The 17,621-nt window shown below is 44.3% G+C and overlaps 1 protein-coding gene across 1 annotated transcript; it reads right to left on the bottom strand.

The window, feature by feature from the left end:
* Window positions 1-8,821: 8,821 nt before the first annotated feature.
* LOC100091819 (olfactory receptor 2G3-like) lies at window positions 8,822-9,754 on the bottom strand. The gene has a single exon (XM_001520545.3). The coding sequence runs from the start codon at window positions 9,752-9,754 to the stop codon at window positions 8,822-8,824; it is 933 nt and encodes a 310-aa protein (XP_001520595.3).
* Between the last annotated feature and the right edge of the window lie 7,867 nt (window positions 9,755-17,621).

Genomic DNA, 17,621 nt, shown 5'->3' with positions numbered 1-17,621 from the left:
CTAGGCTTCAAGGCTCTCCATCACCTTGCCCCCTCCCTTATCTCTTTCCACTGCCCACTCCGCACGCTCCGCTCTTCTGCCGCCCACCTCCTCCCCATCCCCCGTTCTCGCCTATCCCGCCGTCGACCCCTGGGCCACGTCCTCCTGCGGTCCTGGAATGCCCTCCCTCCTCACCTCCGCCAAACTAATTCTCTTCCCCTCTTCAAAACCCTACTTAAAGCTCACCTCCTCCAAGAGGCCTTCCCAGACTGAACTGCCCTTTTCCCTCTACTCTCTCTTCCCTCCCCTTCACCTCTCCGCAGCTAAACCCTCTTTTCCCCCCATTTCCCTCTGCTCCTCCCCCTCTCCCTTCCCATCCCCTCATCACTGTACTCGTCCACTCAACTGTATATATTTTCATTACCCTATTTATTTTGTTAATGAGATGTACATCGCCTTGATTCTATTTATTTGCTATTGTTTTAATGAGATATTCATCCTCTTGATTCTATTTATTGCTATTGTTCTTATCTGTCCGTCTCCCCCTATTAGACTGTAAGCCCGTCAAAGGGCAGGGGCTGTCACTATCTGTTACCGATTTGTCCATTCCAAGCGCTTAGTACAGTGCTCTGCACATAGTAAGCGCTCAATAAATACTATTGAATGAATGCTCTTACCACTGAACCACCCTGCTTCCCTACATATGGATACGTATCTTTCAATTCCTTGTGAGTTAATTAGATCATCACTCATTTTTAAAAAATTATTTTATGGTATTTGTTAAATCCTTACTATGTGCCAGACACCACTCTAGGAACCTCTCGGAGTCGCACCTGAAAAGTTTCCAGTAATCTACCAGTCTCGACTACAAGAGGGAGAGTCAAGCAGAGGCATATCCATTCCATTCCTAGCTTGGGAAATGGCTAGCGACTGAATGGCTATCTGCTACAAGTCAAAGTTCACCTGTGTTGGGCTGCAGTGGCATGGGAGAGAGTCGAAAGCAGAGACTCAGGTTTACTGCATTGGCAAACCACTTCTGTATTTTTACCAAGAAAACTCTATGGATACACTACCTGAACGATTGCAGATGGAGGTGGGGCGTTCTGGGAGAGATGTGTCCATGGTGCCGCTATGGGTCGGAGGCAACTTGACAACATAAGAACAATAGCAACGGGTCTTAACAATGGGGTAGATGCAAGATAATCAGGTTGAACATAGTGCCAGTCACCCATAGGACTCACAGTCTTAATCCCCATTTTACAGATGAGGTAACTGAGGCATAGAGAAGTTAGGTGACTTGCCCGAAGTCACACAGCAGACAAGTGGCAGAGCCGGGATTAGAACCTAGGTCCTTCTTACTCTCAGGTCCATCTTCTATCCAAGTCACTCTGCTTCTTTTTTTTTTTCTTGTTTAATTCATTGCCAGCAGGGGATGCTTCAAAGGAATGACTGATAAGAGATTTTATATATGGCCCAGGAAGCCTCAAAAGTGCAAACATGCAATGAACCTGGCACTGCAGCTGGAGGGACATGTCAGAGAAGAGCACTGTACGTCATTGGATTGGATAAATAACAGTGTATTTGGGATCTGCTTTTTTCTGAGTATAGGGAAAAAACTCCCAGTGTTACCACCATTCTACAGATATGGGCAATGGATGGGGAGAAGCTGCCTTTTCTGATTCTGCCACTTGCCTGCTCAATAACTTTTGGCAAGTCACTTAACTTTTCTGTGACACAGTTTCTTCATCTGTAAAATGAGAATTAAATATCTGTCTTCCCTCCCCATAAGAATGTTAGTCCCATGTGAGACAGGGACTGTGTCTGATGTGATTATCCTGCCTACCTATTATCACTTCTGATTTCCAGATACTCCCCTATCCATACTTGAGTCTTTTTCAGAAACAGTGGTTTATACAGTAAAGTGAGTTTGCTTGCACACCTCCTAAATCTGTTCTGACTCCTATTATTCAGCCTTTGTTTACACTTCCATTGAACTTCCCATCCATTGAATGCTCTAAGTTTAATTCCTTGGAGCATGTCACAGAAAATGAAGTGGGAGCCAGACAACAATAACGATAATGGTATTTGTTAAACATTTACTATGTGCCAGGCATTGTATGAAGTGCAGGAATGGATACAAGCCAATTGGGTTGGAGACAGTCCCTGTCCCACGTGGGGTTCACAGTCTCAATCCCTGTTTTACAGATGAGGGAACAGAGGACCAGAGAAGTGAAGTGACGTGGCCAAGGTCACACAACGGACAAGTGGCAGAGCTGAGATTAGAGCCCATGAATTTCTGACTCATGGGTCTGTGCTCTATCCACTATGCCATGCTGCTTCTCAATAAGTCACACTGTGTCTGTTTGTCTATGTCCTGGGGTCTGAATGTGCCTTCTGCTCATCTTTCATTCTGTCGTATTTATTGAGTGCTTGCTGTATGCAGAGCACTGTACTAAGCACTTGGAAAGTACAATTCTGCAACAGAGACAATCCCTACCCAACAACGGTGTCACAGTTTAGTCTCTCCACAGTTCCCTTCAATCTTGCCTCAATTTTTGGAGAAGAAAACCAGAGGGAGCTTAAGCCACCTCAATTTTGGCAAAGATTAGTGGGTGGAGGTGGCTGAGCAAGAATCACCTGCTTCAGGTTTGAATTTCATCTTTGAATTTCATCTTTGAATAGTATAATAATAATACTAATAATAATGTCGGTATTTGTTAAGTGCTTACTACGTGCAGAGCACTGTTCTAAGCGATGGGGTAGATCCAGGAGAATGAGGTTGTCCCAAGTGAGACTCACGGTCTTCATCCCCATTTTACAGATGAGGGAACTGAGACACAGAGAAGTGAAGTGACTTGCCCACAGTCACACAGCTGACAAGGGCAGAGTCGGGATTAGAACCCATGACCTCTGACTACCAAGCCCGGGCTCTTTCCACTGAGCCACTCTTTGGAATGGTGTAAAGAGGAAAATTTGTTGATATTGATCCTTTATTGATGCAGGAGTTTCTCTCAGCAAAAGGAATAAGAAAGATTTGAACCTTGCAACCAACCACCTCCAACTCTCTGTGAAATGGGTCCATAATAGGAGATTTCTAGATTCCTACCCAACAGGAGTATTTTTCTCTAAATAATTGTAATTTTTGTTAAGTGCTCACTCTATGCCACCATTGTACTGGAGAAGCAGCATGGCCTAGTGGAAAGAGCTTGGGTTTAGGAGTCATAGGACTTGGGTTCTAATCCTAGCTCTGCCACTTGTCTGCTGTGTGACATTGGTCAAGTCACTTAACTTCTCTGTGTTTTAGTTAACCTCATCTGTAAAATGGTAATTAAAACTGTGAGCCCCAGGTGGAAATAGACTCTGTCCAACCTAATTATCTTGTGTCTACCCAGTGCTTAGTAGCACCTGGCACATAGTGAGCACTTAACAAATGCTATTACACACTCACTCATACACAGACACACACACACACACACACACACACTTACACATTGTACTAAGTGCTAAGGTAGAGAGAAGAAAATCAGTTTGGACACAAACTGTGAGCCCATGTGGACAGGGACTAAGCAGGAGGAAGTAGGATTTAATCCTCATTTTTCAGAGGAAGAAATTGAGGTACAAAAAAATTAAATGACTTGAGGTCACACAGCAGGCAAGTGGTGGAGGTGGAATTAGAACCCAGAGCCAACGATTTGTGCTCTTTTGACTAGGCCATGCTGGTTCCCAGAAGAAAAGAGCATGTTTCCTGCTCCCCTCTCCCCAGTCAAGGACAAATCATGAATTACTCTCAGAATCTCCACTCACTGCTGAAAGCTTCAGGAGAGATGAGAATAGGATGAGTGGAGGTAAGACTTTCAAAAACAGGTACATTTGGACAGGGTGGAAGGTGCTAGACAAGTCAAAACAGTGAGATTTTGAAATCTCTGCCCCTGGAGATCAATCTATAAGCTTGGTCTGGGCAGGGGATAGGATATGTCCTCTAATTTTATTGTATTGTACTCTCCCAGTTACCACTCTACACCATTCTGCGCACAGTAAACACTGGAAAGCATCATGGCATAGTCGATAGAGCACAGGCCTGGGAGTCAGTATGTCATGGGTTTTAATCCTGAGTTTGCCACTCATTTGCTGTGTGACCTTTGGCAAGTCACTTCACTTCTCTGTGCCTCAGTTACCTCACCTCTAAAATGAGGCTTGAGACTGTGAGTCCCATGTGAGACAGGGACTGGGTCCAACCCAATTTGCTTGTCTCCACCCCAGCGCTTAGTACAGTGCCTGGCACATAATAAGTGCTGAACAAATACCATAATTAATATTATTAATAAATGTCATTGATTGATCTATTTCTTGATCAGAATTAGAAATGGCCCTTTCCTGGATAGAGAGCAGATGATATCTAAGTAAAGTTTAAATTTTGTCCCCTGGCCTCTCTCCCTGGGTTGCTACACTCTTCAGGATTCTCTTCTCTGCTATTTGTCTCTTTGCTTAGAAGACTATGAAATGGAAACTGGGATAATAGGAAAAGGTAAATTGTCAGTGCTTCTCTCCAGAAATCTGGTTCAAAGGAACCCTGCTAGGTTGAAGGAAATTTTTGCTGAATTCCCTGAAGATTGGTGCTTTGGTAGAACCATAGAAAGAGTGTGATTTGTGAATTCTGCAGAGGCCTTCGTATCTCTGGGTCCTATGGAAGCAATTAACCTGAATTGCTAAGTGTCCAAGGTGGAGCTCTCCAGGAAGGCAAGAGAGTGAGGAATACAACTGAACCTGGCCCTTTCTTTGTGAGAGTTCCATGCCACACTGAGACACCCACACCCTGCTGATTACTTGATAATTATCTCTAGGTTGGGCTGAGCAGGGTGGAGAATAACATTTAGGGTCCTTAAAAGAGTTGTCATGACATAGTTGGTGGGGGAGAATGGAGGGTTCCCAAAATTAACGTTCAATTCAAGGAAAAGGGGCTAATCCCGATTTGATTTTGGGGGGATTTAATAGAATATTTGCTTCTCATCGAGACAATAATGATGTAATTGATATGAAGATAATAAAGCTGGTGTCAACAATGATATTCTCTAAACAGTAAGATCATTGTGGGCAGGGAATGTGTCTGCTTATTTTACTCTCCCAAGTACTTAGGACAGTGCTTTGTACAATGTAAATCCTCAATAAACACGACTGAATGAATGAAAGTAAACTGATTAATCATTTTAGTAATTAGGCGTGTCTGTAGTATGTCAGTACAGAAGGTGGGACACCTTTAGATGCCTCTCTCATAACCAGGAGATTATTTTGATGTCAGTTTTAACTGATTATATTGAATTTGACTTTTGTTAATCCATGATCAGTTTATTCACTTTGCCTGTAGCATGGGGACTGCAATCCTGACAAGCCCCACATGAAGGACAACGCCCATTGTAGTTCACACTCCTGTCCCACAGAATGCAACACCAGTTTTGCCAATCAGGGAAAACTATACTCCATGACCAGAATGGATTTCCATGGGGCAGATGGAAGACTTCCTTTCTGCAGTCTCTGAAACAGCTCTAGTGCAACTATGTAGAACCAATTATAACATTAGCCGGAGGACACCTCTCTGCCGCAGGTGCATCTGCTTTTTTTTGGCTGACCACTCCTTAATGTGAGGAGAAGCAAACTGTGAGCCTGCAAGAGCAGGACATGAGAGACTTCATACTTCATGCTGTAGACCCCTATGCCTCCTCTGAGTTCAATTTTTTGAAACCATCTACAAAGTAGCAGGAAGAAGCTGATATGCTGGGGTTGTAGAGCCTGGAGGACCAGAGTGAAGCAGACAGGGCTGAACTGGAAGGGAACGTGGCTTACTAGAAAGAACATGGGATTGGGAATCAGGAAAGCCAGGTTTGAGTCCTTGAATAAGTTACAACCACTTTGGGCTCCAGTTTCTCATCTGTAAAATGGGCATAAGATACTAGCCCTTCCTGCCTCTTAGATTGCTAGCCTTCTATGAGACAGGGACTGTGCCAGATCTGATTACCTTATTTATGCCAGAACTATAACGTGTTTGACTGGAAGGCATGACGTTTTAAGGGATGACAGGGATGTAGAGTGTGAGTGTTGCAGTCTGCAGTTGGGCAAGGGGAAATGTAAAGTAGAGTAGAATATCTTGTCTTAGTGACAAGAGCACAGGCTTGAGAGCCAGAGATCGTGGGTTCTAATCCCAGCTCCACCACTTGTCAGCTGTGTGACTTTGAGCAAGTCACTTCACTTCTCTGCACCTCAGTTATCTCATCTGTAAAATGGGGATTAAGATTGTGAGCCACATATGGGACAACTTGATTACCTTCTATCTACCCTAGGGCTTAGAACAGTGATTGGCACATAGTAAGCACTTAACAAATACCATCATCATTATTACTATTTAGAGAACTATATGACCAAGACATGATCATCTCCGCAGCTCCAGGACCTCCCTATTTGTCATGGTTGTAACCTCTCAGAAGACAATGTGTGACAAATCCCCAGTGGCTTAATAATCATTAGGGTCAAACTTTTAGGAAACATCTCTAGTCACTTTAGCTACTAGTGGAATTATCTTGAATGAACAAACTGTGTCAAAATTCCAATTATTTTTAATTCACTGGCTAAGGATTCTTTGAGTATACAAGCAGGTGAACTGATTCTTCCACTTTATCAAACTTTTAGTACATTCACTGAATCTCCAGTAAATAAGACACAAAATATAAGTAATTGTTGTCCCTACGGATAGTATTTCACTAAATTATTAATCACAATAGTATTTATTGAATACTTACTATGGGCTAAGCACATGGATATGAGGTCCATCACAGTCCCTGTCCCACACAGGATTCACAATCTAGTTTATCCTCATATTACAGATGAAGAAATGGAGGCAATGAGAGGTTGTGACTTGTCCAAGATCGCACAGTAGGCCAGAGGCAGAGCTGGGATTGTGAATCTAGGTCTTCCTGATTCCCATTCCCGGATACTTTCCACTGTATTATGCTGCCTCCCTTTTCTTGTCTGTTTATTTGGCCTATCTTCTGGACTTATCCATACCTAGGATTTCGAGATTTTCATGTAGATATTTACATTTTAACAGAATGTTGATGTGTAATAACCTGGCCAAAGCTTACTATGATTGTAGTGAAGGTGAAAAAATTTGTTAGCAAAGATTTTGTAATATATACCCTGATTAGGGGACACATTAAGTGTAAATTCTGCATACAAAGCTTTAGAATCATTGTGTGGGTGGCCCCCAGGTGGTTTTTCATTTGATCTTTGGCTGGAAATTTATTTTACCATAGTTGTCTGTTGAGCCTGTGTGTCGACCACTTCCACTGGCCCCCATGCTTAGGACAGGGAGGAGGAAGCCAAGAAAGCCACTCCTTGGTGTCCTTCCCTAAATTGCTGGAAAACCAATCAGAGAGAAGGACTGGGGAGGAAACAGAAAGTTCATGTAGGGGAGAAGACGGAGACCTTCATGAGGTCATAATGAGGTAAGGAGAAGCGGGCTGTGGGCTTGGGAGAGCAGGACATGGGAGAGCTTGTGCTGTGGACCTTGGGTACAGTCGCACAGGGAGGGTTCATAGTGGATCCCTGGAGGGTTGAAGTCCAGTGTCTAAGAGTCTAGAGGAGTGAGGGTCATGTCCCTGAGAGGGGGAAGAATGTGAAGAATACACCTATAGGGAAATACACAGGGTCTTGGTTCAGGGAGGAAGGTAGTGGGGGAGGATGGAAATAGTACTAGATACAGGGAAAAGCAGTTCAACCTGGAATGTTTTTAATGGCATTTGTTAAGTGCTTGCTATGTTCCAGTCACTGAAGTAAGTGCTGGGGTAGATGTGAGATCATCAAGTTGGACAGAATCTCTGTCCCACATAGGGCTCCCATTCTTAATCGAGAATCGAGAATAATTGAGAAGCAGCGTGGCTCACTGGAAAGAGCACGGGCTTTGGAGTCAGAGGTCATGGGTTCGAACCAAGGTTCTGCCACTTGCCAGCTGTGTGACTTTGGGCAAGTCACTTAACTTCTCGGTGCCTCAGTTCCCTCATCTGTAAAATGGGGATTAAGACTGTGAGCCCCACGTAGGACAACCTGATTCCCCTGTGTCTACCCCAGCGCTTAGAACAGTGCTCGGCACATAGTAAGCACTTAACAAATACCAACATAATAATAATTAATCCCCATTTTACAGATGAGATAAACTGAGGCACAGAGAAGGTAAGTGACTTGCCCAAGGTCACCTAGCAGACAAGTGGAGGAACTAGGATTATAACCCAGGTCCTCTGACTCCCAGGCCCATGCTTTTTCCAATAAGCCATGCTGCTTCCCTGGAGTTGTTTTGGTTGTTATGCTATTAAGAATGTGTTAACTACTGTAGCTCTCCAAGGCCTTGGTGTCTGCTTCCTTTAGAGACTGAAAGAGAAGCTCCAGGTGCCAGGGAGACAGATGAGAAGCCACAGGTGGAATCACTTTTTCTGTGGGCTTCTTGAGGCCAGCCCCGGGAGGGTAATGGAAGGTTAGTTCCTGATGATCTCAGGATCAAGGATCCTGGGGAGAGATCCCTGGGCTTCAACCATAGAGTGGTGGCAACAAGAAATCTGCAGGGACATGGGGGGGCAAAGAATAGGATGCCCCCAGTCTTTCAGTTGAAGAATGAGAAATATGAAGGACTTGGAAGCTGACTGGTGAAGCTGACTGGGGCCCAGGCACTCCTAAAGTTACTACTGGGCTCTTTTGTCCTGGATTTAGGGCTGAAAACCTCTGGTAACATCAAAGGCTTCTACCTTTTATGGTCCTTCTCAAGGACTCTAGAACAATTTGATTCAAGATTTTAGATGCTTCCTCAACTTTGGTCTTTTCCCAAAAGCCTTCTGAGTGCTCCTTTCATGTCTTTGTTCCTCAGGGTGTAAATGAGTGGGTTGAGTGTGGGTGTGATCACGGTGTAGAAGAGGGTTAAGAACTTTCCTGAATTCTTGGAGAAGGAGCTGTTGGGCTGGATGTAAATGATCGAAGTCATACCAAAGAAAAGAGTCACCACCAGCAGATGGGACCCACAGGTGCCCAGGGCTTTCCGCCAAGCCTGGGATGACTTGATCCTTAGTGCTGCTCTGGCGATGAACCCGTAGGAGACCACAATCAGGGCAATGGGCAGAAGGACCAGGATCAAGGTGGCAATGAAAAGCACGACCTCATTGGCTCGGATATCCACACATGCCAGTTTGATCATGGTGGGCACCTCACAACCAAAGTTAGGTATACGCCGGTTACCACATCGGGGCAGGCGGAGGGTGATGGTGCTCTGGATTGCACTGTTTCCCATCCCACTCAGCCACGCCACGGCTGCCAGGCCTTGGCAGAGCCGTGGGTGCATGATGGTCATGTAGTGGAGGGGCCGACAGACGGCAGCATAGCGGTCAAAGGCCATGATGGTGAGGAGGACACACTCAGTTGAGCCCAGGGACAGGGCAACGGAGAGTTGGACTGCACAGCCTATAACAGTGATGGTCTTATATGGTCCCCAGAGGTTCCATAATAATTGGGGGATGACACTGGTGGTGAAACAGAGGTCAACAAAGGAGAGATGGGAGAGGAAGAAGTACATGGGTGTGTGGAGGTGGGGGTCCAGGTGGAACACTACAACAATGGTTGTGTTGCCTAGAAGAGTTAGGAGGTAGGAAATCAAGATAAGCACAAATAGGACCATCTCTAGTTGGGGCTGGTCAGAGAAGCCCATCAAGATGAAGTCTCCTCCAGAGCTGCCGTTGGTCACCTCCATCATCCATCACTGCCAAGAGAAAATGAATCATGGGTGATTAGGTTAGTGCTTGGCACATAGTAAGCACTTAAGAAATACCACAATCATCAGAAAGAGTGAAAAGGGTGGAGCCTACAGGATTCACAGAATCAGCAAGATCCTAACCCCAAACCCAACACATTTATAGTGAAATCCCAGGATGGAATAAGTTCATATTCCCATTTTCCAGGTGTCAGTGGGTTTTTTCTTCCCCCATTCTCTTCTTTTTGTTCAGTACCTTCCTCAGAAAAGCAAAATAAACAATCTTATCTAGAGGAATTGTTCAAGAGTTGGTGTTAGAATGCATGTGCTTGTGTCAGTGAGTATATGTGGGTGACAGTGAGGGAAGAGGAGCCCATGGTCAAGGTAAGTTTGATATTGGAATCACACAGTATTTCATACAAGAACATAACCAGTGTCATGCTGAACCAGATCATCCATTCCTTGCTCCACTTACATTCAACTCCTGGGTCCTACCTTCACCAAGGAGCACTGTGTCATCCCCATGACATCAGGCTTCCCACTGATCCCTGCTCCACTCTGGAAAGAACCCAGAAGGAATGTTGAAAAAGTCACCACTGTGACTTCTGTGACTGTTGATCTGACCTGTAAGGAATCTGAAATCCTTCTGCTCCTTCCATGTTTCTACAAAACGTTTTTCTACATTTTCTACATTTCTCTATAAAAGCTTTCAATTCACATTTCCCCACTCCTCACGAATCTCCAATGGTTGCCCATCTATCTCCACATCAAAGAGAAACTCCCTGAATATTGCCTTTAAAGCATTCAATCCCCTTGCCCCCTCTTACCTTACCTCCCTGGTTTCCCACAACAACCCAGCCCACACACTTCACTTCTCTATTGCTGAATTGTACTTTCCAAGCACTTAGTACAGTGTTCTGCACAGAATAAATGCTCAATAAATACGTTTGAATGAGTGAATGAATAATGCCAACCTACTCACTGTATCTCAATCTTGTCCAACTCAACCATGTTCTACATATATTCTAGAATGTCTTTTCTCTTCATATTCTACAGACTATCATTCTCTCCATCTTCAAACATTTATCGAAAACACATCTCTACCAAGAGACCTTATCCGACTAGGCCTTCATTTCCTCTTCTCCCACTCCCTTCTGTGTTGCCCTTGTACTTTGATTTGAACACCTTATGCACTCCTCCCTCAGTCCCACAATACATACACTAATATAAATAAATAAATTACAGATATAGATCAGTGTTTCTCCCTCTAGACTGTAAACTCATTTAGAATAGTTTTTGTTCAGTGCTTACTATGTGCCATATACTCTACTAAGCACTAGGATAGATACAAACTTAGCAGGTTGGACACAGTCTATGTCCCACATTTGGGTAATAGTATTATCCTCATTTTACAGATGAAATAACTGATGGTTATAACTGATGAAAGAGAAGTGAGTTGCCCAGGGTCATACAGTGGATAGTGGCAGAGTTGAGATTAGAACCCAGGTCCTTCTGACTCCAAGGGCCATGCTCTATCCACTAGACCATGCTGTTTCTCAGCTGTGGTCAGGGAATGTGACTAGCAACTCTGTTACTGTGTACTTTCCCAAGTGCTTAATACAGTGCTCTGCACACAGTAAGCACTCAAAAATATGATTGATTGAGTTATTGGGAAAGAAGCATAGTGAATAGGTTCAGTTGAAAAGAGTGAAGCAAGCTAGCTGGAGTGTAATGGCAGATTACATATTGGAATGGTCAGAAACATTCAAAATGAAGGTCATGAAGACAAATTCACAATAAAACCCTGAGAAGAAAAATCAACATCCTTAACAAGAAGTTGGAAAAGGAACTGGTCTGTGATGTTTCGACATTTATTTTGAATAATGTCTGTCTCACCCTCCAGACCATAAACTCATTATGGACAGGAAATGTGTCTGCTAATTTTGTTGTACTGTATGCTCCCAAGTGCTTAAGTACAGTGCTCTGCATACAGTTGATCGATTGATTGATTGTTATCATCTTTGTCTTTTTTTGTTTGCCTTTCTTTAAAGTGCCTGCCATGAAAACCCTCCCTTCCCTCCTTATTTTTAGATTGTGAGCTTTTCAGGGTGAGGGATCGTGTCTATGTCTCTTCCATGTATTTCTTTCCCAGTGCTTGTTTCAGAACTTGGACCCTTTGTCTAATAAATACTATTACTCCTCCTACTTTTAACATGGCCTGTTCCACCCAGAATTCTGGACTGAAGAGGAAACAACACATTCCTGGAAGGAACAGTGAAGTCATCCTTTATCTATAGAGAAGCAGCATGACTTAGTGGAAAGACACCGGGCTTGGAAGTTGGAGGTCATGGGTTCTAATTCCGGCTCTGCTACTTGTCAGCTGTGTCACTTTGGGCAAGTCACTTAACTTCTCTGTGCCTCAGTTACCTCATCTGTAAAATGGGGATTAAGACTGTGAGCTCCCCGTGGGACAACCTGATTATCTTGCATCTACCCCAACACTTAGAACAGTGCTTGGCACATAGTAAATGCTTAACAAATATGATCATTATTATTATTAATTACTCTTATTATTATTGAGGGAATGATTGAAGAAGGACAAAAAGCTAAATTTGTAATAATTTTTGATTTGTCTCACCATAATATTTTGAAAGGTGTTCTTGGGCCTAATTCTTCCCAGCATCAGTGGACATTAGTCTATGAGAGGCTGCATAAAGCAGAGATAAGTAAATCACCACACATTTTAGAATTTTAGACCTCGCTTCTCACAAATACGAGGACTTGATCTGAGATATCTCTGAATTGTAGAAGAAGCAACCAATGGTATTAATTTTCATTTTTTTAAAATAAAAGAACCAGAAGACGGATTCTCCCTTGGTTTCACCTCCCTGGGAAGCTGCCATATCTTTCTCTTCTGCCAGTAGAATGCTAATTCTCTAATGGCCTTTAAATGTCCTGAAAGGCTTACTGCAGTTTCCAAGGGGTCTTTTTCATTTCACTGAGGAACTGACATCCCAGACTCACCCTACTCTGACTCCTCCTCCCCTCCACATTTCAATGGCTAGTTTCTGACCCAGGTCTAACAAACTTACGGGCATCACACAAGTGCTCCTTCAATGTATAATGCATCTTGCAGGGAGGTAGCAGTGGTCAGGGGGAGGAGGAGTGGTAGGAGCCACTAGGGTTGGATAAACTTGGAAGAACAGGCCACCAAAGTGTGAGCTCAGTGAATATTTTGGGATCCTAACCCTATCTTGCTCAATGTCACTAGTAACCAACGGGAACATGGGACAATCGTGCCAACTCAGCTAGGGGGATCTTCTGCAAGGCACCTCAGGGAGGGATAGAGTGAGCCTGAGGAGAGAGGAGGGAAACAATGGCAGATGCCTCCTTCTGGTAAGGGACATTATTGAGTTATCTGACATAGTCCCGTTTCTGTGGGATGGGTAGCACCAGAATCTTTTTTTCTAAAATAATAATACTTTATAATGATAACTGTGATGCTTGTTAAGTGCTTACTAAGTGCCGAGCAATGAGAGAAACACTAGGGTAGATATAAGATAATTAGATTAGCGACACTGTGTGTTGTACATAGGGTAAGGAGGGAAATTGAAAATGATGCACCGATACTGAATTTTAATCATAGGTGAGGGTGTGGTTGAGCAGACAATATGGTGTAGTGGTGCTGTCACCTAACATCCCAAACTGCAGGGGTCAATTTTGAAAATTCTATCATACCCTCTGCAAAGTCTAAGTTTAATGGGATGTCACCAGGCAGACCCAAACGCTGGGTAAGTCATGAGTTTTCAGATTTGAGGGTGGGAAATGGATTTACAGACTTGAGGGTTATGTGTCATAGAGGCAGGATTATTAAAATCATAGTACAAGGACTTGTGAGAGGTAATCTACAGAGGGCCAAATTAGTTTATTCCTAGACTAATTAGCAATGAGCACACTAGTCAGCATGGTATCCAACTTCTGGCCGCTGGTAAAACTTGGGACTTCCTTGGACTACCTTTCAAATCACCCCAAAAGGGGTTCCTTCAAATAATTCCAAACTAGCTATCTTTCAAATAACCTCAAATAGCTACCATTCAAACCATCCCAACATGGGTTACCTTTCACTATCACCTGGGGCTGCCTTCTAAGTATCCCAACACGGGCTAACTTTCACAGTCACCCAGGGGTCAAGTTGTCAAGAGGGAATGCTCACTTTTCCTAGCCCCAATGAGGAGGTCCGAGTGGTCACTCAGCACCAGAGTTTGACAGAATAGGCATCCCTGAGTCTAGGTAGAGGTGCTTCCCTACATCAGTGTGACAGAGTTCCAATCTGCTACAAAAAGTTTGTGAAGAACCCCTCCCCAGATATATCTTACTACTTCCTCATCCTCTTCTTTTCTGTTGGCCATATTTGGGGTGAAAAAGGATTGTGCGACAAGACCCATGGCAGTTTTCTCATTCCAAGTCTAATTGTTCGGCTGCATTGCTCACCCGGCCCCTCCAGGGTTGGTAGTACCGGGAAGTTTGGGAAGTGTTAATGCTTCTTGTTGTTCATTGCCAGCCTGTCTGGTACTAATGAGCTAAGTTTTTTAGCTTGGCCAGGGTGTGACCAGTCACATGGGATAGGTGACTTTTCTTGGGGGGGATGGAACATGCACTATTGTATGTTGTGTCTGTTATGAGGACCAGTCACATTCGGGCCCTGATTTTGTCCAGGACTGGGTCCCTGAGAGGAGCAGACTTCTCAACGGGTGGGATTGATATTACTTGTCAGAAAGAAAGAATCTGGCCTTGCCTGCAAGCCAGAGAACCTGGGTCCTAATCCCAGGCCAGCCATCTGCCAGCTGTGTGATCATAAGCAAATCATTTAGCTTGTTTTGGCCCTCAGAATGCTCATCTATAAAATGATAAATATAAAATTGATTAAATATCTCTTCTCAATCATTCATTCATTTATTCATTCGTATTTATTGAGTGCTTGATATGTGCAGAGCACTGTACTAAGCGCTAGGAATGTACAATTCGGTAACAGATAGAGACAATCCCTGCCCATTGACGGGATTACAGTCTAATCGGGGGAGACAGACAGACAAAAACAAGACAACTTAATCGCAATAAATAGAATCAAGGGGCTGTACACCTCATTAACAAAATAAATAGGGTAATAAAAATATATACAAATGAGCACAGTGCTGAGGGGAGGGGAAAGGAGGGGGGAGGAGCAGAGGGAAAGGGGGCTTAGCTGAGGGGAGGTGAAGTGGGGCAGAGAGGGAGCAGAGGGAGCAGAGGGAAAAGGGGAACTCAGTCTGGGAAGGCCTCTTGGAGGAGTTGAGCTCTCAGTAGGGCTTTGAAGAGGGGAAGAGAGTTAGTTTGGCAGAGGTGAGGAGGGAGGTCGTGGGCCAGGGGTCGATGGCGGGATAGGCGTGAACGGGGAATGGTGAGGAAGTGAGCAGCAGAGGAGCTGAGCATGCGGTGTGGTCAGTAGAAAGAGAAGGGAGGAGAGGTAGGAGGGGGCAAGGTGATGGAGAGCCTGAAGCCTAGAGTGAGGAGTTTGTTTCGTGCCGAGGTTGATAGGCAACCCCTGAAGGTTTTAAGAAAGGGAGTGACATGCCCGGAGCGTTTCTGCAGGAAGATGATCCGGGCAACAGAATGAAGAATAGACTGGAGTGGGGAGAGGCAGGAGGAAGGGAGATCAGAGAGAAGGCTGACACAATAATCCATCCGGGATATTATGAGAGCCTGTAACAGTAAGATAGCCATTTGGATGGAGAGGAAAGGACAGATCTTGGCAATATTAAAAAGGTGAGACCGGCAGGCCTTGGTGACGGACTGGATGTGTGGGGGTGAATGAGAGAGCCGAGTCAAGGATGACACCAAGGTTGCGAGTCTGAGAGACGGCAAGGATGGTCATACCATCCACAGTGACAGGGAAGTCAGGAAGAGAACAGGGCTTGGGAGGCAAGATAAGGAGCTCAGTTTTGGACATGAGTTTTAGGTGGCAGGCAGACATCCAGGTGGAGCCGTCCTGGAGGCAGGAGGAGATACGAGTCTGAAGAGAGGGGGAGAGAACAGAGGAGGAGATATAGATTTGGGTGTCATCTGCATAGAGATGATAGTTGAAGCCGTGGGAGCAAATGAGTTCACCAAGGGAGTGAGTCTGTGAGTCCCATGTGGGACAGGGACTGTATTCAACTAGATTATTTAAATCTACTCCAGCACTTCATAAAGTGCTTGGCACATAGTAAGCACTGAACAAATGCCACAGTTATTATTAAGAAGGGATTCTGGCTACAATTACCATCTCTACACAGTTGATTCCCAAATCTACGTCTCCAGTACTGACATAATAATAACAATAATAACCATTATGGTGCTTGTTAAGTGCTTACTATGTACCAAGCACTGTTGTCAGCACTGGGGTAGATACAGTTAATCAGGTTGGACCTGTCCCACATGTAGTTAACAGTCGTAATCCCCATTTTAATCACTCATTCATTCAATTATATTTATTGAGCACTTGCTGTGTGCAGAGCATTGTACTAAGCACTTGGAAAGTACAATACAGCAATAAAGAGAGACAGTTCCTGCCCACAATGAGTTCACAGTCTAAAACTGATGCACAGAGGACTTAAGTGACTTGCCCAAGGCCACACAGCAGACAAGTGGCTGAACTGGATTAGAATCCAGGTTCCTCTGACTCCCAGGCCTGTGCTCTATCCACTAAGCCAGGCTACTGTCTCTTACTCTGCAATTTCACATTTTCTTCTGCCTTCAAGACATATCTACTTGAATGTCTTGCTGAAACCTCAATTAAACATGTCCAAAACTGAACTCGTTATCTTCCCACCCAAACACCCTGTCCTCCCCCTGCTTTGCCCATTACTGTAGACAACACCACTATCCTCCTTATCTCATGAGCTCACAACCTTGGCTTTGTCCTCAATTTATCTCTCTCATTCCACCCACATATTCGATCTGTCACCAAATCCTGTCGGTTCTACCTTCACAATACTGCTAAAATCTGCCCTTTCCTCTCCATCCAAACTGCTACCATGCTCATCCAAGAACTTTCTATCCCTCCTTGACTATGGTATCTGCCTCCTCACTGACCTCCCAGCCTCCTCTCACCACCCCAATCCATATTTCATTCTGCTGCCTGGATCATTTATCAACAAAAACACACAGTCCATGTCATCCTATTCCTCAAGGAACTCCAATGGCTGTTCATTCACCCCTGCATCAAACAGAAGCCCCTTACCTTAGGCTTTAAGGTACTCAATCACCTTACTCCTCCCTACCTTACCTCACAAATCTCCAACTACTACCCGGCCCGCATACTCTGCTCTTCTAGCACCAGCTTAATCATTGCACCTTGATCTCATCTATCTCATTGCCAACCCCTTTTCCATGTCCTTCCTCTAACCTGAAACTCCCTCATTCATTCATTCAATTCAGTAGTATTTATTGAGCACTTACTATGTGCAGAGCACTGTACTAAGCGCTTGGAATGTACAATTCGGCACAATCTCTTCCCCTCCTTATATGCCAGAACCCCACACTCTCCACCTTCAAAACGTTATGAAGGTTACATCTTCTCCAAGTGGTCTTCCTTGATTAAATCCTCCTTTTCTTGGCTCACTCTTCCTGTTGTATCATCTACACACTTTGATCTGTGACCTTTGGACATTTGATATTCACCCCACCCCCAACCCCAAAGTATTTATGTATACATCTTTAAATTACTTATTTATTCACATTAATGTCTGTCTAGAGAGGGAAGCTTGTTAGGACAGGGAATGTGTCTACGAATTCTGTTGCACTGTACTCTCCTAAACACTTGGTATAGTGCTCTGCACATACTAAACAC

Source organism: Ornithorhynchus anatinus, chromosome 19 (genome assembly GCF_004115215.2).
Source record: "Ornithorhynchus anatinus isolate Pmale09 chromosome 19, mOrnAna1.pri.v4, whole genome shotgun sequence".
NCBI classification, from domain to species: domain Eukaryota; kingdom Metazoa; phylum Chordata; class Mammalia; order Monotremata; family Ornithorhynchidae; genus Ornithorhynchus; species Ornithorhynchus anatinus.
Note: the sequence above shows the minus strand (reverse complement) of the source record. Positions and strands in the feature narration are given on the sequence as shown.